Here is a 27,371-nt window from a genome sequence, read left to right on the forward strand (position 1 = left end):
AAAATTAATTTTTATATATTATTAATAAAAAATAATTTAATAAATTAAAATTAATTAGTAAAAATTAAATTAAAATTTAAAATCATATTCACAACAAATAATGATTTTAGTGAGCATTACATTAATCATAAGGAATTATAAATAAAAAATAGTATATACATATAATTAAAATCTAATATTAAAAATTATTATTTATAATTAAGTTGAGTATTGGTTACTCATTATCTGAACCCTACCCAAATTCATGGCAAATAATAATTTTAGTATTGATTATAAAATATCATAATTTTATTTAATTGGGTTTAATAATACAAAAATACTTATTGACATCTTTAATTTTGGTGAAAATATTAAAAATTAAAAGATGCTGAAATAATTGTTAAAAAAAAGTCAAGCTATGGGCATTTAGGCATAGGAAAAATAAATGAAACAAAAAGACAAAGTTGTTGTTTATTGTTAAGAAAGAAAACAAGAGTTTTGACATTTGAAATTTGTTTAAGAACAAAACAGAGTGGAGGTTGATTGGCCACCTAACAATATGGTTTCACATTGAGAATTTGACACTTGAATGATAAAATGATTTTTACTTATATTTTAAATAGAAAAATCGCAACACTTTGCTCAATTTTTTATTTTCTTGCCATTCATTTCTGAAGTTGGAAATTGAATATAATTTTTATTTTCTTGCCATATTCATTTTAGAAATTGAAAATATAATATAACGCTAATGCAAGGACATCCTCTTTTTTAGGTTGAATAATATGGTTTTGCTGAACAGTATTTAATATATTTGTGCATATTTCCATGAATACGTCACACACGTCCATGCTTATTGTAACGATTTGCATCTAGATATTACTAATTCATGCAACTTTTTGAATCTAAATTATGTGATTATTTAAAGTTTAAACTCGCTATTGACTTAAAATCTATTATAGTTTTAAAATATCTATATTCCGGTTTGATATGAGATATCACAATCTCACGCAATCAAATCATTGATGAAAACATTAAAATCACACAGTAAATGACTAATCCGTAAACTAAAATTTCACCAATGCAATGCGAAAAATCTATATCGAGTTAACTCATACTTTAATATTAATTGTAACGACTTTGGTTCAAATATCAAAGTTTAAAAAACTTTTTTCAAATCTTCAAAACCTTAAATTAAAATTGTTAATAGTAATTTATATAAATTTTTATTCAAAAACAGATATCATGTTTATGTCATCATAATAAAAAAGATAACAACATAATTTAATTTTCTTCGTTAACAAGATAAAAAAATTGATCACCAATTATTATGTGAAAATGACATGGTACCATGGCATTGCACTCTCTCCATCAAAGATGCTAATGAAATCTTTAGACTTTGATAAGGAGGAGGGAAATCATGATAACATGTGCATGAAAACAACTCTTTTCTTCATCAAATGAAGGAAAACTCTTTGCCTTGATATAGAAGCCAAAAAAAAGGGGATTCTCTTGTTTGCTCCACAGAATGTGAAAAGATTGGAATAGTCACAATCCTGGAATTCTTATTACATTACAAAAGCTAGACAAGGATCCATATGGAACCAAACTTGGAAAAACGGCGTCGTTTCAACCAAGGACAATTTTTGTTTCCCCGTCTTCCCCACGCTCCTGCCTCCCACGCGCCATCAGAGGAAAGTTTTTAATTTATTTATTTTGTTAGAATTAATAAACTCATCATCATCCAAAAGAGGAAAAAAGGAGGCACAGAAAGGAAAGGAAATAAGAGAAAAAAAAAGCCCTAAATTAATTAATTAAAAAAATAATAGATTTAACAAAAACATCGAAAAAGACCCACAAAAACCCACTGCTCTTTCTCTGTTGTTGCCTGTCTGTTTGTTTTGTTTTTTCTTCGGAGGAAGTGTGAACAATTTTTCTGGAAACAAAAGGACCCAAAAACGAACTCGGCACCGCGACCCGGAACGAGTCTCAATCACGAGTCGGCGGCACTCGTCGACCACTTCATTCTCCATCGTCTGATCATCAATATCTCTGATCGTGAGTTAAATAAAAGAAAACGGAAGAAAAGAAATCGAAATATTAATTCACTAATTTTATCAAATTGATTGATTAAAAAGGTTTTTTGTATTTGATAGGATCGAAGCCTGTTTTGGGATATTTTCTTTGTGGGTTTGGGTGGACATTTTTTCTTTTTTAATATTTATTGTTTTATTTTTTGGTTTCGAATTTGGTGATGTTGGATTTTCGGGAAGGTAGGGAATTGGAGGGGTGAGGGGGTTAAGGTTTCGGGAGGGTTAGGGTTAGGGTTTTTGGGTGAGCGGGTTTGGAGATGGATGAAAATTCTGAGCTTGAAGAAGGAGAAGCTTGCTATCACAAAGATGATGACGACTATATTAACCCCGATACCGACTTCTCTTACCTTGTAAGGGTTTGATTTTTGTTATTTTTTTTCCATTGAAATTCAATCGTTTTTACACCCGCATTCTCTTTCTGAAACTTGGGATTACGCTACAGTTAATGCCATTTGAGTTTTTGATAGGATTATGCTTAATTATGAGTTTGATTAAGCGTTGATGGTGCTTCTTAGGCAATGCAATTCTATTAAGCTTTTTTGTAGGGAATGGCTAATTTGAATTTATGCTTAGTTTTGGGTTTGGTTGAGCATAAAAGGTACTTACTAATTAGAACGAGTTGTGGTTCTTTACATGCATTAGAATTTCATGTGGCTTTAAATTTGAGTTTATTTGTGGTATATGAACATGGATTCACTAATTCAATTTGTTGAGAGTGATGAAGTCGACTTTTGAGGTTGAGATTTTTCACTGTATTGGTAACTTAGTACACAAAAGTATTATTTTGCCATGCTTTCATATACATGTAAGTGGTTTAGAATTTTTCATCACTAGGGATGCAACAAAACAACTAGAAGAATATGTTACAAAGCACTATTTTGTGTCTTTGTGCAGTTTTGTAGCTAGTTATGCAATGTGATAGTATTGATAATGACAAAGAAGATACATGATCATTAAATCATTCCCACTTGTGATTTGTGGGCTAGAATTTTGAAGTCAGTTTATTGCTGTACTAGAATTTTATTGGCGTGTTGTTCGAGAAAGCTGAGGCATAGAAAAGAAAGTTAATAATAGAAGGAACTTCATGAAGTAATTATCCTGTTTCTCAGCAGCAATTTGTTGCATGGTAAAAGCTCCTTGCCTGGATGATCTTTGAAACTTCCACAACATTTGGATTTTTTTTTATGAGAGAGTGTCTGTTTGAATACACAATGAATGCGAATAACTTATCAGTACTCTTTATCGATCTGATTGATATTTGAAATATTAAACCATAATCAGTTCATATGCTATTATTCATCTCCTGAAAAGAATGGAACTTCTAAATGCTAATATTAGTTGGCTTGTTGTGCCTGCTATAGACGTACTTTAATCTGGTCTATTTATCAGTTTTAATATACATCAACTTTCAAAATTCTCTGTGTTATTCCATTAGTAATATGGGATTTCATTTCTTAAGGATGAGAAGATTAAAAACGTCTTGGGCCACTTTCAAAAAGACTTTGAAGGTGGGGTTTCTGCAGAAAATTTGGGTAAGTGGTTGATCTTGGTTTTAAGAAATTTTAGTACTATTACAAGCTTAAGTTTTTCATTGAAGATGATGTTAAATTATTTTTGCAGGGGCAAAGTTTGGTGGTTATGGCTCATTTTTGCCTACCTATGAACGCTCTCCTTCTAGATTATCACGTCCAAAGACACCACAGAGAAACTCCAGCACGCCAAGGTCTCCCAACAATTTATCTATGGAGGTATATGGACTATATTCTTACTATAGTTTGGTCATTTCTTTGGAAGAAGATGTCCATAGCTGTTGCATAGACAGCTTGTGAAATTCTAGTTTACTAGAGTGCTGTGGAATGTGTTACCATACAGGGCGCATCCCAGAATTTGAAAGCTCCTCCAAATGCACCCCCAACTGGGAGACCTGGGAGTGCTTTTTGCTCAACTGGCAACATTGCTGCTAAACATGATTCACATTTGTCTTCTGCTCAAGTTGCTGAGAAGGCTGCCTTGAAGGATGAGAATTTTAACAGAGCAGGGATTCCCACGGATCAGAAGAAACTGAAGTTTCGAATTAAGATGGGCTCTGATAACAAAACTCAAAAGAATGCTGCAATCTATAGGGGGCTTGGGCTTGATTTTTCTCCATCTTCATCATTGGGGAACAGTCCTGAGGAAAGTGGAGGAACAGTGACAACATCTCACGATACCACAAGTGAATCACCCGCTAGAATTCTTCAGGTAGAGGTTTCTCTTGGTTGTATTCAGTGTCTGCATATGAACTAAGAAGGATGCATTGATATTTTATGCCTTTAAACAGGTTATGACATCCTTATATGTCCCTGGTGGTGTACTCATATCTCCTCTTCATGACAGTCTGCTACTCTTATTGAGAAAGGAAAAGGAAGGAGCTACTAGAGATAGTAAATCTATCCCATCACTTAAGGCTTGTCAAGAACATTCTGCTGGGTTGATAGATGAGTTCGTTTTGGGTAATGGAAAACAATTAAATAAGAAGAAAACAAAAGTTCTGATGGGGAAAAGCAAAAAGATGGTGGAATCAAAGCATGGAAATGGCTTTAATGTTGCGAATGACAAGACGTTGCTCATAAAAAAGAAGTCAGAAAATGAGATAGCAGGAAGGGAAGAGTTGTTCTTGCATGACTTGAAACACACAGCTTTATCTAATTCAGTGAACGTTGCTGACTCTATGGAAGCCACTGCTAGGGCATTTGATGTTTCTGCAGTGGCTAATCAGGATGTGTCAATAGGTAGATTTTTTTCCTCTGACTCAGCAAAGGAGGATTCTTTGGAGTCAATATCTGGAAGGAGTAGAACTAGTGGCAAGAATAAAAAGTGGAATATGCAGAGTAGGTCAGTTGAGAAGGGTTGGGAACAGAGTGTAGTAAATTCCCATATGAAAGCTTCACTTGACCTTGGGGACAATGTTGGGAGGAAATGCTACCAAAATTCTGCCCCTTTAAAAGGTAAGGAAGATCCTGAAATGAAGGGTGGTCTGATAGCTAAATTTCGTGCTGGGGATAAAATAAATATTTCCTCCAAGAAGGAAAAGACATTGTTAGAGGGCAAGAAGAAGTCAAAAGGTAGCAAAAATACTGGACAATTTGCTGATTCGATGAAGGAAAGGTTGAGCCTTGATGTGGGTGCAACACCTAAAGATACCACTGCTTCTAGTCAGGGCCTTTCTACAGGTAAATATAAGCATAAGTTGAAGTTGCAGAAGGATATTAATAACGTCAGAGATAATCATAGAGATATGTTGGACACAAATTTCGAACAGAAAAGTGACCAAATGGAGCTGTCAGTGAGGCCTTTTCACAATAGGTCCAAAGATTTTGGTTCATTGGATTTTGAGAGGGAGCAGAGTGCCTATTTGGATAAGTCAGAGGAAATATTCAGTGGTAGAACAGTTGATAACCTGCTGTTAGGAGTGGATTTTCTAGGTGTGGTTCCTCATCTCCCTGACAAGTCTCTTGCCTCTCAAGCAGCGGCAGCGGCAGCAACTGCTTCTGTACTCATACAAGATAATTGGGTTCAGTGTGATTATTGTCACAAGTGGCGACTTTTGCCTTTGGATACTACACCAGGACAACTCCCTGAGAAGTGGATGTGTAGCATGCTCAACTGGCTGTAAGTTCCTTCGATGCATATTAAATAAAGTTTTTGTTGCATATGCCTGTCTCTTTGTTTGCTAAATGTCATGCGTGTGTTTATGTGCTTATGTGCACATAGTCCTTGGCGTTAAAATAAGTAGAAATACCTGGTGAATAATAGGTGCATGCATAGATGCATCGATTATGTGTGTGAACATATACATGTATGTTTTGCTTTTGCTGATTTTTGTTGTTGAAATTGTTGTAAAGGCCTGGAATGAACCGGTGTGACATTAGTGAGGAGGAGACAACAAAAGCTTTCAATGCATTATACCAGGTTCCAGTAACTAAGAATCAAAATAACCCGCAAAATCATGCAAATGGAATTACATCATTAGCTGCTCCAGCTCATCTTCAGCATCTTGATCAGAACAACTCTAGTTTCAATTCTCAGGTGCCATCTATTCAAGGGAAGAAGAAATATGGCCTGAAGGAAGTGCGCAAAGCAGGTATCAGTGGCCTAAGTCAGATGTCAAACTCTAAAAAAAACCAACAGCAGGAATCATTGAAAAGTAGGAGCTTAAATGATATGACCCACGTCCCTGTTGAATCAAATCTCATGAAGAAATCTCGCTTCCAACAGAAGGAAAAGCATTCAGTTGGAGGTATTTAGTCCACTTTAGAGCCTAAATTTCAGTAGCAGTCAGACTTCTATATTGAGAGTATTTATTTATTTACTTTCGAGCATTGTTTCATTGTAGGTGAGGCCAAACAAGCAAAGACAAAAAAGAAGAGGGAGTCTGATCTATATGCATATGATGGTTCAAAGAAAACCAAAACAGAAGATATGTACACTATTGATAAACATCAGGGTTCCAACTTGGACCCCAGAAGGGTGGGCCTTAATTCAAGTGCTGGCTTGCCAAATCAAGCAAATGGAAGAAGTATGCAGAATTATAATGAGTGCTCTCATTCTGGGGATGTAAAGCATGATATGAAAGAAAGATCAGTGGTTTCTGTGAAGAAATTTGTTGATCATACTCAGGCCTCATCAGATGGTGGATCATTAGACATGAGAATATGTGATAAAAGGGACACTTTTATGAAGAAAAGGAAATTGGAGGATTGGCAGGACAGTCAAAATGGACATGAGTTATATATGAAGGAATTAAGCAGTGAGAGTGGATTCAGGAATAAAAAGAAGTCACGACTATCAAAGAATGAGGGGAAGCAGTCCCATAGAAATGATGGTGATGGTACATCAAACAGGAAAAGTATGGATCATTTGATTGGTGGTGTTGAAGAAATCAGTAATGATCAGAACCAGAAACTAAGTAAACACAAGAAAAAGTCTGCATCCCAAAAAACTTTGGATGGCCTTGATTCATTGAGAAGGGATTCTGGAACTGGACAAATTTCAGTGGCAGCAACTTCTAGCTCTTCAAAGGTTTCTGGTTCTTGTAAAACTGGAGCAAACTTTGAAGAAGCAAAGGGTTCTCCAGTTGAATCGGTTTCTTCATCTCCCATGAGGACCTCATATCCAGAAAAGTTCATATCAACCGGAGGGGACGGTTCAGGGAAGAATGATGCTGCCAATGGTGGCATTCCTCTACGTGGCAATTTTAGAAAATGTTGGGATGGGGAAGGTACTGTTGAGCTTGCTCAATCTGGTACCGAAGTGAAAGAGAAAGCATCGGGTGATTTTAACCCAAGATCATGTAAATCTTCTACCCTGGATTATTGGGCTAGAGATTCTATTTGCAAAATCAGCATTAAAACTAAAGTTTCTTGTAGATTGCGGAATAGCCATTTGTTCAATGGTGATAATCATTTTGAAGAAAATGGCCAGCATGCTGTAGAACATTCCAGTGGTGAGGATAGAGTGAACAAGGAGTGCCATGTCAATGCATTGTTTTCTCAGAAATCTGATAAGGTTTCCACTTCATGGACAAAGGAGAGTGAAAGTACTTCTGCTGCTGTTAAGATGAATGTTTATGATCCAAGGAATGAACAGGAAGATCTGTGTTCCAGAAAGAGCATGAAGTATCGATCAGATGTTGACCCTGAGGGTCATGCACTTCAAGAAACAATTGCTGATTGTAAACGCAATTTGCCTGATAAGTCGAACGCTAAATCTAGCAAGGATGACAAGAACTCTGTTGGAAGGAGGGATCCTTCAGGACGATGGTCAAGTGATAGTAGAATGGAAACCCAGTCAAATATAAAGCATGATGGATTTGATGCAAAATCTGCTGCTCCATGCAGCACAAAGGGGAAGACTGCCCCTGAGCAAAACCTGATCAAGGATTTTGGTGGTCAAACTAAAGTAATGAAAGTACAGTCAAGAAGTGGAATGTCAAAATCATCCTCGCATTGTGAAGTTGAAAGTCAGCAAGAAACAAAAATTTATCAAACAGTACCAGAAGCCCAACGGGGAGTTGTCTCTGATGGGTTTCCAGTTAATGGCTCTGGCAACGGTGATGTGTCAAAGGCTTTAAAACAGCCTGGAAAAGCTGGCAGCAAGAATGGATCTAACCACAGCTTGGGACAGCACATGCCTGATTTGCCTGCAGTCAGAGACTTCAATGCTCCCAGTCCTGGAAGAAAAAATATTTCCAGCCAGGCAGCAACTAATGCAATGAAAGATGCTACGGAGCTTAGAAATTATGCTGATCGGCTTAAGGTTTCTTTTCAGATTTTGTTCTTACAATAAATTTATAGAAGAAAGGGTTTTGCTATCCTAACTGTTACTACCTGTCTTCTTCCAGAGTTCTGGTTTTGTTTTTGAAAGCAATGAGATTTACTTCCAAACTGCCCTTAAGTTTCTTGGCGTTGCTGCTCTTCTAGAGACTAGCAATAGTGAGAGTGGTAGACATGGGGACATGAATCAAATGCAAGTGTATAGCACTGCCACTAAACTTTGCGAGTAAGTGAATGTTTCTAAAGTGATGGGGTAACTGTTTTTTTCTCAAAATCAGTAGAATTTTATATATATACATTAGGAGTTTTCATATGCCCCTATATTGCTTTATGCTGAACTTCTCAAGTTCACAGAATGTGTGCCCAAGAATATGAAAGACGCCATGAAATGGCTGCTGCTGCTTTGGCCTATAAATGCATGGAGATAGCGTACATGAGGGTTGTTTACTGCAAACATTCTACTAGCAGCAGAGACCGGAATGAGTTACAAGCAACTCTACAGATGGTTCCTCAAGGTAAGAAGTCATCTGAGGGTATATAGTCAGGCTTGTTTTATCTTTCTGTGCTTTATTGCACATCTCTTTAGATGCTGTGAATTCTTCTATTTGGTGATGCCTACCTTTAAATTTTGACTCATGTGCAATAAGTGTTGTTGTCTCAGAACGCCAGCTATTTTAATTAGAAGATTTAACTAACTGTATAACTTAAACCATTTGGTGTGGGAGTGGGAGAGGGCAGTCAGCAGTGCATGTGCCCATTTTAGGTTTATTTGTAGCTGAAATGTAGATATTTCTTTATTGGTTTTCCTTTCATAGTGAACCTTGATTGGACTAGAGTTCCAGATGCAACTTCTTTAGTGAGCATTTTTTTTTTCTTTTGCACATGTTGGAATGCTCTAAGATGAAGCGCCTCACAACATCTTTTTGAATGGCTTCTTCCAGGTGAATCTCCATCATCTTCAGCATCAGATGTTGATAATAACTTAAACAATTATTCAACAGTGGATAAGGCTCCATTAGCCAAGGGTAATGTTTCACATGTTGCCGGAACCCATGTCATTCTTGCTAGAAACCGCCCAAGTTTTGTTCGGCTGCTTGACTTTGTAAGTTGATTCAGTCTGACAACACCAATCTTTTCTTTTCTCATCTCTCTGTTCTGTTTCTGTTTCTCGCTCATGTTCTCAGTCTCTTTTGCTTGCTTCTTTATGATTTTATATGTTATATTAGGCAGTGATCTACACAGAGTATTTACTTCAGTATTTATTGGAAATTGTCCTATAAAATACGCTTTGATCGAAGAATGCTTCTTGTTAGATGAACTCTAATTATTAAGAACAGCTTGTAAAGTTTTTATCAGGTGGTTAGATATGTGATTTCAGGGGAAATAAGAGGATAATCTGAATGAAGTGTCATAAAGGCTAATGAGAATGCTTAGCCACTGGCCCTGCAGTATACAGTTGCATTATCTGACTAGGGTTTTTTGGTGATATAGGTTCTTAACTTACTGGTTTAGAAATGCAAACTATTGCTTGAAGGATCTTTGAGATAGCCCTTCTATATGGTTAACACAGGAAGTTAATATGCTTCTTTTTCTTGATTGTCCAATAGATTGATTTCTACAGCTTGGCCATGCTTGTTGGTAGACTTTTAGTGGCAGGCTTATGCTGTTTTTTTTTAAATAGTGCTTGTCATGCTCTGATTTAGGACAAGGGATATATTGAGAGTTGGCCTGTCCTGAGGTTTGACAAAAATAAATTTAAGACCTGAAGTCTGCCCAAGGATCTTTATTTTAGAAATAAAGCTAGAAATCAAATCATTCAGTACAGGTTATAGATAACCACTGGTATAATCTTGTATGAACTTGATAAGAAAACCTGTCTCTCAATGTCTACGTAAGCTAATAAGGTGGTTCAAGTAAGTAAATGTGTTGATATGTTACTGTGCTGCAGACACGGGATGTAAGTTTTGCAATGGAGGCTTCAAGAAAATCTCAAAATGCTTTTGCAGCTGCTAATTTAAAACTGGAGGAAGCTCAAAATACAGAGTGTATTACTTCTGTTAAAAAGGTGATTGATTTCAGCTTCCAGGATGTGGATGGACTTATATGTATGGTTCAGCAGGCTATGGAGGTCATAAGCCGTTCTGGTTTAGGTGGTGCTGGAGATTAAGTCACCCCTGTATATATTGTTTTTTTTTTTTTGGTTTATAACCCCCAATGTGCATTGGAGAAGAAAGGGGAAAAAGATGCCTACTTAGACCTGCATTTGGAAACAAGCAAAGACATGGTCACCAACAGCCAGTTATCTCCCTGTACATGTGTACAAAGTGAGATTGATTTGCAAACTTTGTAATGTATATTTTTGATGTTCACCTTCTTCTTGATATTTATAAGAGCATAGCATGCTCACCCTTAAGTTTTCTGGGTTGGCAAAAGAGGAGAAAGTTCTCGCTTGTTCAGCAAGAGATTTGGAGTTCTATGTAAGATGCCAGTTCCATAGAGTACATTTTTTTGGCTCCATTGTTTTGGGGCCTGAGGAAAAGAATATATATAGCAGTTGAAAATCTATAGGCAACCATTTGAGGAGGTTGAATACTGATATGGTGTTGACACTTATCAATTTATCCATCAATGGCTCTCTGTTCTGTTAACAATTTGTTTAAAATTTTATTGGAATGGAAAATGATATTCTTTTGGAAGGTTCCTGTGTTATTTTGAAGTTGCAAAGCTTAATGTGCTTAAGATGTGCAAGCTCCGAACTTAGAGAAGCAATCTTTACATTCAGGTATGCAATACTTATATCATGCCATTTGGTCACCATATTATGTGAAATTAACATTTGACAGGAATTTGTGATGATTGTGATGGTGCCTTCCTTCCTTTATTCTTCTTCAACTGGTTTGTTTTCATTATTCTTCTCAGAACTATGGTGGATAGTGAGAGGCAGTGCCTTAATTTGATCAATGTGGGTGTAAATAATCACGTGCAGAGGTTTGAACAGAAATATTCAAAGTTTTTTTTTTCTTTGGGGGTGGGGATGGGGTTGGCCAAGGTGGGTTTATCTGTATGCTTGTTATGTTCTTTTTAGAAGTTAAGGGAAGCATGCAGAGCAGGGTGGTTAACTCACTAGTATCTTGGCTTTAGATTGAGCTAGCTGCTTCACTGGTGTTGAACTGCAAAGTTCAGTTGATGACGGGCCTTCCCATTGTAGTGCTCCTTTTTCTTCTGCCCACCAACGCCAATATTTGTGCAGTATTAGTTGTGTTAGGACACATATATGTATCACTGAGTGGCTTGTAATAAGCAATGAACTTTTGCTATATTTGTCATTATGAAATCAGTTATTTTAGTTGCCATCATATATCTTCTTGGTTGAATAGCTATGTGTAATCTGGTTGAAAGCTGCAACATTTTGTGTTGTCACCTGGTATTTGCACGAATCTTAGATTGAAAGGAATTGGCTTTGCAATTTTGAAATTGATACACTTTGGAGGATAATCTTTGTTTTGCTGATTTATACTTGCACACCAATTATTTATGTTTATATTGACAGACTGAATGAGGTAATTCTACCACTTAAAGTGGGTTGTCCACTTCCAGCTATGAAGTTTATTGGTATTTAGTGCAATAAAATGAATAATTTCTTCTTGAATATGTAACCAATGTAGCTTCTGGTTTTGCATCTTGTCTATAATGGTCTGAACTTATCATCTTGGGCACATCCAAATTGTCTGTTTCTACATCTTTGATTATGTCATTATCACTGATTTTCTTCATTGAGCAAGACCTAATTTAATGTGATAATTTTCTATCCCAAGGATAAACAACAAGATATAAATTAGCAGCCATCACCAAAAATCTCTGCAAGTGCAGAGCCCTTTGTCAAAATGATGAAATCTGTTGACATCTCTTACTACAATATCTCTCTCTGTGATCTCACTTATCCACTTGAATGCCTCATGGCAATCCCTACACATTCTCAAGTTCTTCATTATCCGAATGGTTACTCCTTTGGGTATATTTATCAACCCAAAAGCCAAGGCAAGTTTCTCGCTGTGAAGACCAACCATTTCTCCCTTGGCTTCCTCTTCAACGTCAACGAACACCAAGCCTGTAAGCCTTCCAATGTAACCTCTCTCTTTCATCTTCCCTTCCAACTCCCTCAACAAGCTCAGTATGTCGCTCCCTCTTTCACCTGCGACATCTCCAGCATGGAAGACATAAGTTGAGTCCTTAATCTCAACCCAGCTGCAACCAGGTTCCTTGTAAACTCCAGTCCTCTTCATGTCAGTCCGAAGACTCTGCGCATTCTCCCACTGACCAGCCAATGCATAAACGTTTGACAATGTGACATATGCAAGAGCTACTTGCTGATTGGATTCTATTAGCCTCTTGCTAGCTTCAGCAGCAATCTCTACCCTTCCATGGAGTCTACTAGCAGAGAGAAGTGTCCCCCACAACACAGCACCTTCGTCGTTATTCACTTCAGTAGATTTGGCTAACCGATAAGCCTCATCAAGACGACCTGTCCGACCAAGCATGTCAACAACACAGATGTAATGCTTTGCTTCCGGCACTATCCCATGTTTCCTGGACATGGAATTCAAGTACTCAAGGCCTTCATCGACAAATCCCGAATGGCTGCAAGCATGCAGAACCCCAACAAAGGTGACACCATTAGGCTTTATTCTTTTAGCAATCATTTCCTCGAAAAGTTCAAGAGATAGTTTCCCAAGTCCATGTTTCCCAGCAGCAACAATCATGGAAGTATATGGGATCACAGAAGGATTCAGAACTCTCCGAAAAACTGTGTCAGAATAAAGAATACACCCACATTTGGCATACATATCCACCAATGCACTGGCAACTACATCATTCGAATCATGGCCATGTCGAATCACTGCCCCATGTGTAACCTTCCCTGAAACCAACTTCCCCAAATTTGCACAAGCGGTAATAACACTAGCCAACATGAACTGATTTGGATGCTCCCAAGCCAACCAATTAAACTCTCTGAAAAGTCCAAGTGCTTCATGCCCTCTTCCATTTTGTGCACATGCAGTGATCATTGAAGTCCAAGAAACAACATTCTTACACTCCATTGACTCAAAAACCCGCCGAGCTAATCCAACCTCGTTACACTTCCCATACATATCAACAAGCGAAGAGCAAACCACAAGGTTGCATTGAAACCCGAAACTCTGCACGTGTGCATGGATTTGTTTCCCTGTTTTAAGGTCAGCAAGTATCGAACACGCGTTGACCGCGGTTGCGAAGGTGAATTCATTAGGCAAGACCGTACCTTTCCGCATTTCTCGAAAGACCCAAAGACAAATTTGAGGTTTACCCACGTTAACATAACCCGACATGAGAGAAGTATAGGAGACAACGTTCGGTTCGGGCATTTCATCGAACAGTTGGCAAGCTTGGGCTGCCTTTTGGAGCCTAACGTAGCAATTAATGAGGTGATTAGCGGTGAAAGTGTCATTAAGGAGACCATGTTTAAGGATCTTAGCGTGGGTTAAGGTTGCCAAAACATGGTCGTTGCAGCTTTGGAGGGTTTGAATGAAATGGGTTCTTGTATGGAAGATGTATGGAAAAGAACAGTTTTTGGGTGTGAAAGATATGGCTTTGAGACCAAGTTTCAAGCTTGGTTTAGAGCTAAACCCTGGATAACTGAACAAGCCCATGAACCTACCATAAGCCCATTGCAAATTCTACCTGTCAAAGTGGAACAGTGAATTTGTATATGAGAAAGAGAGAGAGAGAGAAAGTGGGGAGCAGGAGGAGGCGGATCATAATTTTGTCAAGAATAATTGGGAGGCAAACAAGTCATTAGGATACAAAGGGTCTTTTCTCATCCATTGGACCATCCTATTTTGCTATATAATCATGGGCTTGTTTGGTGGTCAAAAATGGGTTTAAAAAGGGTCATGATTTACTCCAAAATCAAGGCAATGGTAATTCAGAAAGCAACATACACTAAAAAGAAGAGAAGGAAAAAAAAAAAAATTCTTTACAGTCTCCTTATTCCTTAGTGTGATCTTTAATGCTCACTTTGTAGTAGACAAGTTCCTCCTTGGCACTGAATTTAGTACCTTTCATTAGTACTCTATAGGGGCAGTAATCTTAAATCACTTTTAGACTTTGATGTCCTAGCTGGCTCCACTTTCACCTTGCTCTTTTCTTTTATCTCTTCGTAAAAACTTCATTGCTTTTGGAAAGTGGTCTCAATGCAAATGGTAAAAATCTCAACTTAAAGTGATGTAGATTACATCATTAAAGGGCTAGAAATGATTATTTAGAGTACATGAGTTTCCTTGTAATTTGTGAATATTTCTCATCACCAAGGAGAAAATAAATGGTGAGTTGTAGTTGTAGTTGCTGTTTGCTACCTCATAAGTCATAATGTGGACCAATATGCAGCAAGCAATGGTCCAGTTGCACTTTTTCAAGAAACCATGGATAAGTTAAAGTGATCATGAACACCCATACTAAGTTACAGCATCGGATGGAAAATAGTGCCTAAAAGCCTATGTTAAGAGGATCTTATGATACCAGGGAAAGAGGAGGAGGAGGAGGAGGTGGAGAAAGGCAAAATTGACAATAACATCACTAGATTTGGTCTGCGGAAATGGGGACATGTTAACTTCAGCACAATTGAAAGATGGCCCCTACTAGTACTACTGCCACTCACAAAGTCTGCAATAACTGCAATAACAGACAATTAAGTGTACAGCAACCCACTACTAGATTCCATCACCCTTTGAACTCCTTGGCTTTTGTTCACATATTTCATTTCACACAGGTGATGGGGATCTGATGCAAACAGATGATCACACAAATAAACGAAAAAATTTCACACAAACATTTATGTTAGGTATGTATACTCTGGTTCTTTGGTCCATATGTAAAGATGCAAGGATGATATTTCCAGCATGTCTGAGATTATATGTGACAGAAGTGGTACCAATTTGATTGCGGCTTGATAGATCAAGGAATGGGAAAGCAACAGCCAATCACGTTTTGTGTGGTCCTGGTTGTTTTGACTTGTCTTCTGGGTTTGTATAAATGCTGGGAATGTTTCGTGTGTTGCAAAAGGTATAGGAGTAGGGATGGTAACATGTAAATAGCAGATGATTGATACCTGGTTTTTTGTTTACCCAAGACGTGGTTTGAGGTTGGTATGCTTCAATGCTGAAGTATAATAATTTCAATTTCCTCTTTGGTGCATAGGGAGTCCCCCTCCCTGTTATCAATGACCTTCCAAAAAAAAAAAAAAGTCACAATGGAAAAGCAATAGCAAATCAAAATCCTTCATATCACAATGAAGAATCCCTTCAATTAGGGTTACCTTTCCTACTTTCCGTTGCCAAGACTATTCTTGAAGCATGAAAATTTGTTAACAGGTCTATAACTTGCAGGTTTTTCCTCCTAACACAGCCAGAGTGTCCCAATTTTCATGATTTTTCCCTGATCTTATGTTGATTATGCTTAATAATCCTGTGATCACATTGTAGCAAACATGGTTTAGTGGTGATGGTGTGTTTCATTCTATTCATCCTTTTTAACCATGAGTTCTGCTCTGATAAACAATTGTCAGAATGAAGTAGGCATGTTGCCTTTCTAAATTCTAACCCAATTTACATGCTTGGGCGTCTGGTATTGTGTGATATCAGTTGACATTGTTGTCGTACTTATCCACAGCCAAAAAAGAAGAAGAAAACAAATGAGATTGCCCTTAAGGACTGAAACCAGGTCACCTGATTGGCAAGGGCCAAGTCAAGAGAGACCATTAAGGCTTAGCCAATAGTTTCTGTAATCTCACAAAGAGGAGTTGTGATTTGGAACATGAAACTGTTCTACTTCACGCTGATTTTGAAAGAAATACAGATGTTGAGCTAGTAACGGAATCAAAAGGTAGGTCCACATTTAATATGAAAGTCAAGTAGATGAAAAAGATGAGAAAAGATGGGGACAACTGATGGTGCATGTGGTATCTCGGGTCTGGTTTTTAAGATAAAGAGGAGTTGGTCTCGGTCTTATCTTAATAAAAAAGGGTATCCGACAAAAAAAAATTTCGGCCTAGTTTGCCATTGATGGAGACTTTGGTTTGGAGGATTTGGGACTTCAATATCTAGATCTGTTTTCATTTTATGAGCAATAAAGTATAGATTCTTGCACATGAGAATTGACTATTCTAGGCAGTTGACAAGTTTCAAACAAACTGCAGAAGGATGTATGGGTAGAATTTTAACAAGGCAATTCAACAGGAAAAATGGGATGGGGGGAGAATACTGTATGTCTCTGTATTTCTAGCTTGCTAAGTCTTGTACAAATACTCATCAAATTTGTTTTTGTCAAAATAAAAGTGCATAAAAATGGGCCCCACACCTCACGTTTAACACTGCAAACATGTGCATAGATGCTGATTTTCTCCATCTATAAATACAGGCCCTGTCTAAGAGCAGAGCTTCCAAGTAAACCTGATTACCTATCAGTTTCTCCAATAGTTCAAATTCTGCTTCATGGCTCCAGTACCTAGTTTTCCAGTTAAGGTTGGGCATATTGACGATGTCCAAGAACTGAGAAAGGCCAGACCAACCTCAATTCCTGAAAGATTTGTCAGAGACATGGCTGAGAGGCCAAAACATGCTGCAACTCTAGTATCAGCTAGTGACATTCCCATTATTGATCTTTGTAAGCTCATGAAAAGAGACAAAGATGAACACCAAAGTGAAGCTATGCAACTCAAAACTGCCTGTGAGGAATGGGGATTTTTTCAGGTAAAAAATGCTTGATTTTCGTGTGAGCTACTTTATTAGAAGAATGATTATTATGGAAGCTAATTGTTGATTGCATTTTCAGGTGGTGAATCATGGGATTGATCTGAGTGTCCTTGAAAACATCGAAAAAGTAGCCAAAGACTTCTTCATGTTACCTTTAGAGGAGAAAAAAAAGTATCCAATGGCTCCAGGCACGGTTCAGGGATATGGTCAAGCTTTTGTGTTCTCAGAGAACCAGAAGTTGGATTGGTGCAACATGTTTGCTCTTGGTGTTGAGCCTCCTTGTATAAGGAACCCGAAACTCTGGCCATCAAAACCAGCTGACTTCAGGTAACATCGACACCAAATTTGGACCTGGAAGTATAGATAGTTTCAATTCATTTAATGTAACTTTTCGTTTTCCAGGGAAACTTTAGAAGTTTATTCAAGAGAAATCCGGAAACTTTGCGAGAATTTACTGAAGAATATAGCAGTAAGCCTCGGCTTAAAAGGGGATGTTTTCGAAGAAATGTTTGGGGTGGCTGTGCAAGCAGTAAGGATGAACTACTACCCTCCATGTTCAAGACCTGACCTTGTTCTAGGTCTTAGCCCACATTCAGATGGAAGTGCCCTTACAGTGTTGCAGCAGGTAAAGGATAGCTCAGTAGGACTTCAAATTCTTAAGGGCAACACATGGGTGCCCGTTCAGCCTGTTCCAAATGCACTTGTGATCAATATTGGTGACACCATAGAAGTAAGAGACTTGGAACTTAAAAATTTGAGATGTCCTTTTTAAGATAACAATGTTCAATCAGTGTTTTTCTGATGTCTTGTTAAACAGGTTCTTACAAATGGAAAATACAAGAGTGTGGAGCACAGAGCAGTAACTCACAAGGAAAGAGACCGCCTGTCAATTGTCACTTTCTATGCTCCTAGCTACGAAATAGAACTTGGTCCAATGCCAGAATTGGTGGATGAGAAGAATCCATGCAGATATAGAAGATACAATCATGGAGAGTACAGTAAACATTACGTAACCAACAAGTTGCAAGGCAAGAGAGCCCTGGATTTCGCAAAGATTGAATCCAAGACCTCTGCTTAAGAAGGACTCCACTTGGTCTCCCACCTAGGCTTACTTGTAACTAGACTATAGTGCATAACATTAGAAAGGGCATTGCTGGAGAGTTAGATCTTTCTACTACTTGTGCTTGTAACAGTCAGACAAGTTTGGTATTCTGTGTATCAGAAATGCGTTTGTATTCATCGATGGACTGCACTGTTCATGTGTAACTCAGATTGCTATATACATATCAGCTAATGGAAGCTGTGGGGTCTTTGATTATAAAGCTTTCTCGTCAAATTGAGTTCTGTCTGAACAACTTGTTAAATCAGCAGCTGTAAGCTGGAGAGAAAAACAATAACTAAACGGAAAGAAGTGCCACTTTTACTGTTTTCTCCCTCAGATTCCTAATAAGGAAAGGAACATGCAATCATGTGGGGGAGCTCAAGGCCACCACACCAAACCCATGTTTCAGAAGAAATCAAACAGAAAAAGTTTTAACAAAATCATCGGTCTTCCTTTGTTCAAGGGAAAGAGAACTCTTTTCTTAGTGGCAAAGCGAGGAGAGCCCACAAAATCACTTTATGCATGTTTTTTAGTTCATTTTATAGGAGTGAGGGAAGCACCAAGCAACTTGTGATGGAATATTTGATGATTCTGAGCTGAAATGACGCAAGTGCTAACACCAAGTAGAGCACAAAGCAGAGTTCCTACATTCATGACATAAGATGTGAGGTAAAGGGAGACAATGCAGTATGCACAGTTGAAGTAAGTTGGCCAGGACCAACCACAAGTTTCACTGTACACCAAAATCATGTTTCAAATTCAACAAGATCATGAATAAACTTTTAATTAGCAATGATTCAATCAGGTTAGTGGAATGTTCTTATAAGAAAGAATATTCACCGTAAGATCATATTCAAAACGATATCGAAAAAACCACAATGATATCCTGAGTTGAACTGTATGCTTAAAAAGCAGAAGTAGCAAGGAAATGCTGATGCTGTCAAGAGAGACTGAAAAAACCATAAACCAATGACTATCTATTTCATGACAAGTTGGGTGGAATAGAAATCAAATAAGAATTATTACCTCTTTTCCCATCAATCCCCAAGCCCATGGGAAAAAGCAAGCAGTGCCCATTGTTTTCTTACAGATCACAAAGTCTAAGGGAGAAATAAGGAAGTTCTTTGTTTCTTGTTAAGATTCAAGGAAGCCAGAGATGTGACTGTTTATGTATGTCTGCATATTGTTTTTCTAGTTAAGATCATTGCCCCAGAGATCAAAATAAGAACATTCCACAAGCAGACCTTATCAACATATAGTCGCATTGACAATTCTGCAAAGTTATTGGCATTCAGTTAAAACAGGGAGAAATGCTGGAAAGTTGCAAGTTTACAGTCTGCAAAAGTTATGAACTCTGAAAGAGACTTAACTCCATCAGCTAAAGCTACGTTAAGTTCCCAACCAGAGAGACTAACAAGTTATGAGTCAAATCCAACGACAGAAAAAGTTGAGAGGCAAAATCAGCAAGAAAATATTGAATACTGAGGCAAATTACAGTGTATCATAAACATCACAAAATCAACATCTTCATATTGACCTAGGGAGCAGTGGCTAGACAGCAAAACTAGGCCCTGACTTTTAACGAGCCATAGACTAATGCTCAAGCAGGTTTGTGCCGTTCCCCTAACGGCACTGCCTTTTTTGCAAACTAATGAAAGGAACCATCTTTTTCATAAGAATTCAATGAAGTGGGGATTTTGAGGAAAGTGATATCAGCAGTCGGGTCCCATAAATATTCAGGCTTGGACGACTTTTAACAAAAGTTTGCTGGTGTCAAAAAACATGACTGGAGACATAATTTGGTTTAGAAAAAGTAGCACACAACCGTCCACTGGTAAGAAAGAAAGTTTCAATCTAACAAGGAAAAAGAAGAAAGGGGAGGGGGTCCGGGTGGACAGTTCTTTTGGCATTCATGGTGGCACATTCTGGTCTGTTTTCTTTGTGACTTGAGACTGTCAAAAGAACCGTTGATTTTGCTTCCATTTCACTTACTTTATTTTGCCACCAATTAGCAATTTGGCAAATGTTTGCCTACCCACATTCATTGAATCTCCTTGCAACTCCCCAAAACCCCTCGTGCTGATAATGGACGGTAACAACTTCCATTTTCCTACCTTCAGAAAACAAAACGAAAGAGCTTCAATGGACTAGTCCTTTATAAACATCCCCACTACCATCAACCTTTACTAAGATTCCCAATATGACAAAATGCAAATGAAATTCCTTGTTATAATAACAAGTTAGTAATTGTTAACTATTCCGAGTTAAAGACAGAAAACAAGTAAATATAATCTTGGAAGTTGGCTGCTGATAAGAACACCACTAACGAACCCCAAATCATAACCCATAATCTACAATCATGGGGAATTTGAGAAGGAAGATATTCCAAGATTCTAAGACTTGGGTTTTACTTCCATTCATTTCTTGAGGAATACTTTTCCAAATTCCTTGAGATTCTAAACTTCCTCCTACTGGTTCTTGCAGTAGTGCTCGGTGGTTGATGTGTATTGCACTCTGTCTAGCATAAGAGTGGTATGCTTACCCGCAAAGATGGACAATGCCGTGTCAAATTGTTAAAAGGAACTGCATTTTTCATTTGTTTTTAGTAACTATTACAGAAACATCAGATCTTGTTGAGAGCTACTGCCAATACCAATTCAACAAAAATATCAGTCCAAGTATAAGAACCATTCCAAATTATCAGACTGACACAATAAGTAAGAACTAGAAGTGAATCAAACTGGCGAAAAAGGCTGCAGAAATTGACTTAAAAGAGAATTCTTTGTCTACCGTATGGCATAAGCTAGGGTTGGCTAATTTTTTCTTTTCTTGTTTGGTATTTCTTGCCCAAATCAAGTAAAATCATCGAACAACGCATGAGTATCATCACGATCTAAAAAAAATCATAAATTTTATGTTCATTGCGTATTTAAATGAAATTAAATATTTAAATATTTCCACTATCTTCGACCTGTGAGATTTTTCTAAAATAAGAGAATAAAATTTAATAAATTAAACAGGTAATATCTTACAAATTAACGTGAACCGTAACCATGGATGTCCTCAGTCTTATCACACTTGCTTTGTTAACATGCTCACCGGGTTCAACAAAGGATGAAATGACAACAGGAAAGACAAAAGCATATAATGCTGGATGCATTCAGATAGACCATTCCTAACATTTCCGAAACTTACAATCATAATAGAGCTTGAGTCTATCACTAAAATTCACATTTTTTTTTTCTTTCGGTGGAACAAGGGGGTGCAAAACAAACAAGCATCAACTAAGTCATAAAAAGGGCTTGCAGTAATAAGAAACCGGTCATTACTCATTAGATAGTCCCCGCTGCACCAGACCATATTATGGGATCAATTACAATTTCTCCAGGTTGATTTCACAATTTATAGAATTTGGCCACACCTGGCTCCTACTGTACAAGCATCTCAGCTCCTGCTAGCAATCACCAAAAGCACTCATCAGGTGGCATCTCATCATGCTTATGCCACTTCCACCACGAGCTGACCACACCTGGTCATTTGCGCTATTTGCAGCAGCAATAGTCCTTCATCAGGAAAATGACTAGGCCACATCATGCCAAGTACCGGAATGTATTGGGGTTATCCTTGTCCCTCTCAAGATAGTCACGAGTAATCAGGTCCTCAATTCGCTTTTTGATTGCCTTGAAATCAGGCTGCAAAGTTCAAATTTTAGTTAACACAACCATGCAAAGCAAGAAAGTAATGGCGTATCGTGCACATGCCATACAAGAGGAAAAGACTCATATAAGAACCTTGAACATGCGGCCCAACTGCTCGACGCACTCCATAACCAACTGCTGGTGACCCAGAACTTTCCGACTCTTCATGATACGTACAATTGAGGCATCAATGGCATACCGTCTATCCTTGTCAACATCTTCAATTACTTTCTTCTTCTCATCCACAGGGGGAAGAGGAATCTGAATTTTAAACAAATAAAAGCATCAGAAGATATCATTAATTAAAAGGAGAATAAGACTGAACATTGGTAGGTTTTTTGTTAAAAAGTACCTTGATCCTCCTCATTTTATCAGTAAACTTAGAGTTGAACTCAAAGTAATCAGTGGGAGAGATTGTTTTCGTACTTGGCTCCTTATTAAGAATTTTATACTTAGCACATGACAATGAATGCAGAAGTCTAACTACATCATCATCAGTTAAGTTCAATTGTGTCATGATCTCTGAATAGCTCAGCCTATCTGAGGAATTGAACAGCAGTAAGGCAGAGGCCTGCAAATCAAGAAGACTCAATATTAGCAAAATAGATTCTTAAACTCCATTTGGCTATTTTATAAAAAGAAAAAGGACTAGAAATAATCTTTGACCATATTACCTGATATGTTGTGACAATCAACTCCATTGTTTTTGGTTCAAACTTCCCAATAAGGTTACAAGTACCCAAAGAGTATATCCAAGTAAGTTTTCTATGTTTGGTTTTTGTCTGATAGAAGTCCCTGAAAACCTCAACACACTTAATCTAAAGAGGTTTTTGAGGAAGAAGAAGAAGAAGGAAGAAAATAAAGAAAGTTGGTGTTAGTGACTTCCAGTAAACTTAATTGGCAATTCACAAAATGAAATATGACTCTTGTTTGCAAGATCTTTAAGCATACCATCTCAGCAGGAAGGTTAAGATCAAAAGACTTGTAACTTGGCCAGAAGCCAGTAGTCAAAACAGTTACTGTCAAGTCGATCCCTGGATTTGCATTTGGATTATTGCTCAAGTACTCATCAAAACTTGTCTGGTTTTCCCTTGCCAATGTCAAATCTGTGACCTGAAAAACAGAGAAGCAGTTTAGAAAGGGATCTATTTGAGATATTACAAACATTTGGAGATAAGAATAAATAGCATTCAGTTCACAAATGATAATAAATGGCATCTGACCATTCCCTCCATCTTTGAGGTGAACTGACCACCACACTGCTGTTTCAGCTTTGTCAATATACTTCTCTCATGGTCATCATTAGCACTCTTGTCAAAAAGAAGCCTTCGAGCAAGCTTCTTCCTACCAATAATAATTCACAACAACAAAATCAGCTGAAATTCATGTTTGAAATGAGTTCCGTCTTCAAATAAAGCAAAACATCTACCTATAAAATTCTGCAAACAAGTCCTTGTCACTAATATAAGCAAGGAGCTTCACAACCTGCAAATTTACAACAGTAAGGTTATGAAGTGTAAGTGTAACAAGTCTTATAAGATAGATAGAACACTGAACAAGAGTGCAACAAACCTTTTCAAGAGTTTCTTCAATTGCTTCATCACTTAATTTTTCACTTCCACCTTTCTTAAGAATATTATCACAAAAAGTGGCAAGTAGCTCTGCACTTGAGCTTCCAGCAACACCCTTGTTGCAAAAGACTTCAAAAGCCTCCTTGAGAGCCTAGAGAAATAGACAATAATGAGAACATAAAACACAACAGCATGGGACTTATCTTGAGAAATCCATCTATTACAGACCTTGTGAAAGAGGGTATGATTTTGAAAACAATCATTCACATATGCTAGGTATTTATCATGCAGCTCAATCACTTTCCTCACGAAAACCTGAAAACCACAGACAAAAATCAATTTCAATACCTTGAAACAGCCTAGTGCTATGTAGAACAACAAGGTGAAGATTTTACCTGCTCTTGCATGCCTACCACATCCTTTTTATCTGCCTATTGAAGAAAGAAAACATTTTAGCATGATTGGAAATGAACTTAAATGATATCAATATTAAATGCTTATTCTTGTGCAAATGAAGCTTTGAAAGGTTTGCATACTATAAGCTACAAAAAATAACGACAGGTACAATGCAAACCTTTTTGTTGCTTGCAGCATCCTCAGCCTGTTTGACCAAAGCTGTGCCTTCAGCAGTAACATGCTGAAGAAGAAAATGAGAACATATTTTAAATGGAGGAAGAAAAGAAATAATATGTAAAGTAAGAATAGATGAAATCAGATGATACATGAATATCCAAGTGAAAGTGATAGAACAAGGTTTTTTATGCTTGAGAAGCCATTTAACATCATACATAAGGAAAGAATTAAGTAATAAATTCATCATATAGTGGACAAGCTATGAAATAGTTACCTGTTTGAAAATGCCTGACACAGGATCCAAGCCTCGAGGAATTTTACAAAAGAGTCTAAACATTCTTGACAAATCCTCCACCTAAAAGTTAGAAATGAAGAAAGTGATCAGTGGTTAACTAGCTAATAAATTAAGTAACAAGTAAATAACTTATCACCCAGTAAGCACAAGCACCTTGTCATCTCTGAGCAATGCATGGCATCCAGAGTGCTCTTTCTCAAGGAGTAGGTTTGCATTTACAGACAACAACTCATGTTGAACTTTCTATTAAAAAAAAAGAACATCATAAGAAACAACATTAAGAAAAAAAATTAGTATCACTTTTGAAGTGTAAGATCATCTCCAAGACCAAAAGGTGGATTCATATAACCAAAACAAGTACCAACCTCAAGTAGTTTTGGCTCACTGCTAGAATGCAAATAATGTGAGACCCTATCCTTCTCTCGTTTTAAACACTCCTCAGCCTAAAATGAGAAAACAAAATGCTTTATTAGAGACTATTTGAGTGGAAAAATAAGAAAAATATAGTTTGAAATGCAATCATATATAATGCATACTTTCAACATATAATCTGGACAAGAATCTTCTAAAATCCAATTTGAAGCCTTCCTTGAATAATAGGCAGCTGTATCTTTGAGCATAGTGGCCTCAAAATCATTCTCATAGTAATCCATTTGCCCCATTCCAATTTCAACAAATATATCTAAAACATTCTTCAATAAAGCTCGATCAATCTGCTCGCCCTCACGTTCTTGATCAATCTGATTTAAGATTAGGGTTTCTATTAATATTACTTGGAATACAAAGGAGAGGTCAGAATGAATGTGAAAAAGAAAACTGAACTTACTAGAGAAATTACTGCATCCCTCACTTTTGCATTTAGCTCTTGGTAGACCTGAAACCAGAGAAAGTGCATGCATAAGATTTCTCTATTTTTCTTCTTACAAGGATACACCATGGAGTATCATGGCAATACGTTCAACCTGCACATACCAGTTCTCGGAAACATGTGAGTCCAACTTCATTAAGGGGAGGGAGTGACCTCCGAGCAATAAAGTAGCGATCAAGATAATGGAAGAAACGAGAAAGCCACCTAACCATTACTTTATGATTAGCCCACCTTTTCACCAGCTCTCTCAACATAAACTCATCGTGCTTTTCTCGTAAAGAAGGAAGTACCTGTAGGAGAAATATTTTATGAACTGCATCAGTAAAGAATAAAAAAAAGACAAGATATAGCACATTCAACACAATATTCAAGCAAGGGACAACATTATATATCAATGACAATCTATAATATCTTTCAACAGCATGACTTGCTTAATGGCTTTTCTTAAAATCTTATAGCTACAGTTAATTAAGTACAATTCAGCTGCCCCCAAAGCAAGCATATTTGTTTTGTTAAAACGGTAACCACTGAATTCAGGGTGGGGGTTGAGGGTGAGAAGGAGAAGGAGAATAGGTAAGGCACCTACTACACAATTAATCAATGCATAACAAGTGATCATCCCTTCTAAATAAATGAGACAGAGAAAAAGGGAAATGCAAGGCATTTGATTTATCTCATACACAAATCTTTAAACTAGCTTATTTTAACAAATAAATCCAGCAAAGCAGTTAATGACAATAAAAGAAACAATAAATATCACCACAAAGTACATATTTTTAAGTCCAAACATAATCTCAACAACTTGAGCAAATTAATGACAACAAACATCGAAGCAATATTTTAATTCCTCACCGTTGAAGTGATGTATTCTTCAAAAGATTCTCGATACTTATCATACAACTGTTGAGAATAATCGTGAGGAGGCTTTTGGGTGCACATATTGTAAATAGTTCTACAAAATAAAGATTAAGGGCACCAACAAAAACACTCACAACATATGAAAATCATAACGTTTGCAATCATTCCCAAAAAAAAACAAAACCAATAAAAAATGACATCAAATAGGATACGTATAGAGCATCATATAATCCTCAGAGCTAAACTGTGGCTCCGGTAAGCCTTCTAGAATGTTCTTCAGCTTTGTAATCCCTTTTTGCATAAATTCCCATCCTTGTTCAAGGTCGATCGTCTTCCTCTCGTTCATCGTCATTGTGCCAGGTTGTCCCCCTAATTATCAAAACCCTAGCCGCCAGAATCTGCAAATTTAAAGATTCAAATCAGAACAATTAGCTCACATTTCAGCTTCAAATCATCAACATTCCCTACTCTCTAGCCCAATTAACAAAAAAAACCACAAATTACAACAAAATCCACCCCAAAAAAAAACTTAAAAATCGTAACTTTAGGCAACAATGCCGTGACTTGAAACAATTCAGCGATTTTCTCAGCACCCAAACAAGAAACTTAACATTTCTTTATTAAAAAAGAAAGACCTTTTAAAATCAAAGTCAATCGATTCAATCCAAACTCAATAGAACAAGAATTTCATCAAATTGACACAAAACAAAAAGCAATCCATGAGAAATCGAGAGATAATCAGAAGAGAAGGAGATCGATAGATACCCTAAAAAGCACAAAAATTTACCAAAAAAAAATAAATAATAGTAATTAATTAAAAAACACCTGAAATCGGAGAACCCGTAGAAAAAACCCTAGAGAGGACGGAGGCTGAAAGCCGAGTTCCGACAGAGCATTGAAGCAAGAAAGGGAGAGTTTTGTTAAAAGATCCTTTCGGGTTTCGGATCCTTTTTCTCTCTGATTATTATTATTATTTATTATTTTTATATTTTTAATTTATTTTCTTTTTTAAATTATTTTTTGTTTTTTAATGCAGCTTTTTTTTTTATTTAGGATTATATGCCTGCATGTTCGTACTTTATTTATTTTGTAAGAAGGTCCTTCTACTTTCTCATATTAATGCAAAAGGCACTAACATTTTGTTTTCTTTAGAAATCTAGGGATTAAATTGCAATTATTTATAAAATTTAAAACCTTAGTCATAAATGTCCAAATTAACTCCCATTCAGAAGATATT

General features: G+C 37.1%; 4 protein-coding genes across 6 annotated transcripts; 2 read left to right on the plus strand and 2 right to left on the minus strand.

Annotated features, from left to right (window-relative positions):
- The first annotated feature begins 1,812 nt into the window (after positions 1 to 1,812).
- On the plus strand, positions 1,813 to 11,079 carry LOC18603476 (cysteine-tryptophan domain-containing zinc finger protein 3-like). Of its 3 annotated transcripts, none has more exons than XM_088805280.1 (11): positions 1,813 to 2,419; positions 3,529 to 3,601; positions 3,690 to 3,817; positions 3,917 to 4,310; positions 4,390 to 5,720; positions 5,954 to 6,348; positions 6,445 to 8,366; positions 8,452 to 8,609; positions 8,738 to 8,898; positions 9,325 to 9,485; positions 10,332 to 11,079. In XM_088805280.1, the coding sequence occupies exons 1-11, from the start codon at positions 2,331 to 2,333 to the stop codon at positions 10,548 to 10,550; spliced, it is 5,031 nt and encodes a 1,676-aa protein (XP_088661406.1). In that variant the 5' UTR covers positions 1,813 to 2,330; the 3' UTR covers positions 10,551 to 11,079. The 3 variants fall into 3 exon arrangements, with proteins under 3 accessions (XP_088661406.1, XP_017975607.2, XP_088661405.1); XM_018120118.2 differs by having other exon boundaries at positions 3,942 to 4,310; XM_088805279.1 differs by having other exon boundaries at positions 3,698 to 3,817; positions 3,942 to 4,310.
- A 1,028-nt stretch (positions 11,080 to 12,107) lies between these two features.
- Positions 12,108 to 14,287, minus strand: LOC18603477 (Tetratricopeptide repeat (TPR)-like superfamily protein). Its single transcript, XM_018118903.2, has one exon. The coding sequence runs from the start codon at positions 14,068 to 14,070 to the stop codon at positions 12,229 to 12,231; it is 1,842 nt and encodes a 613-aa protein (XP_017974392.2). The 5' UTR covers positions 14,071 to 14,287; the 3' UTR covers positions 12,108 to 12,228.
- A 2,522-nt stretch (positions 14,288 to 16,809) lies between these two features.
- On the plus strand, positions 16,810 to 18,491 carry LBO1 (2-oxoglutarate (2OG) and Fe(II)-dependent oxygenase superfamily protein). The gene is made up of 4 exons (XM_007035485.3): positions 16,810 to 17,166; positions 17,249 to 17,496; positions 17,572 to 17,899; positions 17,987 to 18,491. The coding sequence occupies exons 1-4, from the start codon at positions 16,909 to 16,911 to the stop codon at positions 18,245 to 18,247; spliced, it is 1,095 nt and encodes a 364-aa protein (XP_007035547.3). The 5' UTR covers positions 16,810 to 16,908; the 3' UTR covers positions 18,248 to 18,491.
- A 2,912-nt stretch (positions 18,492 to 21,403) lies between these two features.
- On the minus strand, positions 21,404 to 27,121 carry LOC18603479 (cullin-1). The gene is made up of 20 exons (XM_018120019.2): positions 26,960 to 27,121; positions 26,347 to 26,532; positions 26,129 to 26,228; positions 25,381 to 25,566; positions 25,235 to 25,282; positions 24,945 to 25,148; positions 24,774 to 24,851; positions 24,562 to 24,651; positions 24,388 to 24,468; positions 24,115 to 24,177; positions 23,936 to 23,971; positions 23,769 to 23,855; positions 23,542 to 23,691; positions 23,399 to 23,454; positions 23,193 to 23,313; positions 22,921 to 23,082; positions 22,644 to 22,787; positions 22,322 to 22,540; positions 22,063 to 22,230; positions 21,404 to 21,963 (listed from the first exon to the last, which is right to left on the minus strand). Exons 2-20 carry the CDS (start codon positions 26,484 to 26,486, stop codon positions 21,862 to 21,864), a joined length of 2,235 nt encoding a protein of 744 aa, XP_017975508.2. The 5' UTR covers positions 26,487 to 26,532; positions 26,960 to 27,121; the 3' UTR covers positions 21,404 to 21,861.
- Positions 27,122 to 27,371: the final 250 nt, after the last annotated feature.

The sequence above is a fragment of the Theobroma cacao genome, chromosome 4 (assembly GCF_053813885.1).
Source record: "Theobroma cacao isolate CCN51 chromosome 4, ASM5381388v1, whole genome shotgun sequence".
Classification (NCBI taxonomy): Eukaryota; Viridiplantae; Streptophyta; class Magnoliopsida; order Malvales; family Malvaceae; genus Theobroma; species Theobroma cacao.

Coding starts and splice junctions, on each gene's coding strand:
- LOC18603479 (XM_018120019.2), bottom strand. CDS start 26,486: ATGACGATGAACGAGAGGAAGACGATCGACCTTGAACAAGGATGGGAA. Junction 26,229..26,346: donor GATTATATGATGCTCTATAC/GTATCCTATTTG, acceptor TTTATTTTGTAG/AACTATTTACAATATGTGCA. Junction 21,964..22,062: donor AGTTGGGCCGCATGTTCAAG/GTTCTTATATGA, acceptor TGAACTTTGCAG/CCTGATTTCAAGGCAATCAA.
- LOC18603476 (XM_088805280.1), top strand. CDS start 2,331: ATGAAAATTCTGAGCTTGAAGAAGGAGAAGCTTGCTATCACAAAGATG. Junction 5,721..5,953: donor TGTAGCATGCTCAACTGGCT/GTAAGTTCCTTC, acceptor ATTGTTGTAAAG/GCCTGGAATGAACCGGTGTG. Junction 8,899..9,324: donor TCTACAGATGGTTCCTCAAG/GTAAGAAGTCAT, acceptor GGCTTCTTCCAG/GTGAATCTCCATCATCTTCA.
- LBO1 (XM_007035485.3), top strand. CDS start 16,909: ATGGCTCCAGTACCTAGTTTTCCAGTTAAGGTTGGGCATATTGACGAT. Junction 17,167..17,248: donor AGGAATGGGGATTTTTTCAG/GTAAAAAATGCT, acceptor TTGCATTTTCAG/GTGGTGAATCATGGGATTGA. Junction 17,900..17,986: donor ATATTGGTGACACCATAGAA/GTAAGAGACTTG, acceptor CTTGTTAAACAG/GTTCTTACAAATGGAAAATA.
- LOC18603477 (XM_018118903.2), bottom strand. CDS start 14,070: ATGGGCTTGTTCAGTTATCCAGGGTTTAGCTCTAAACCAAGCTTGAAA.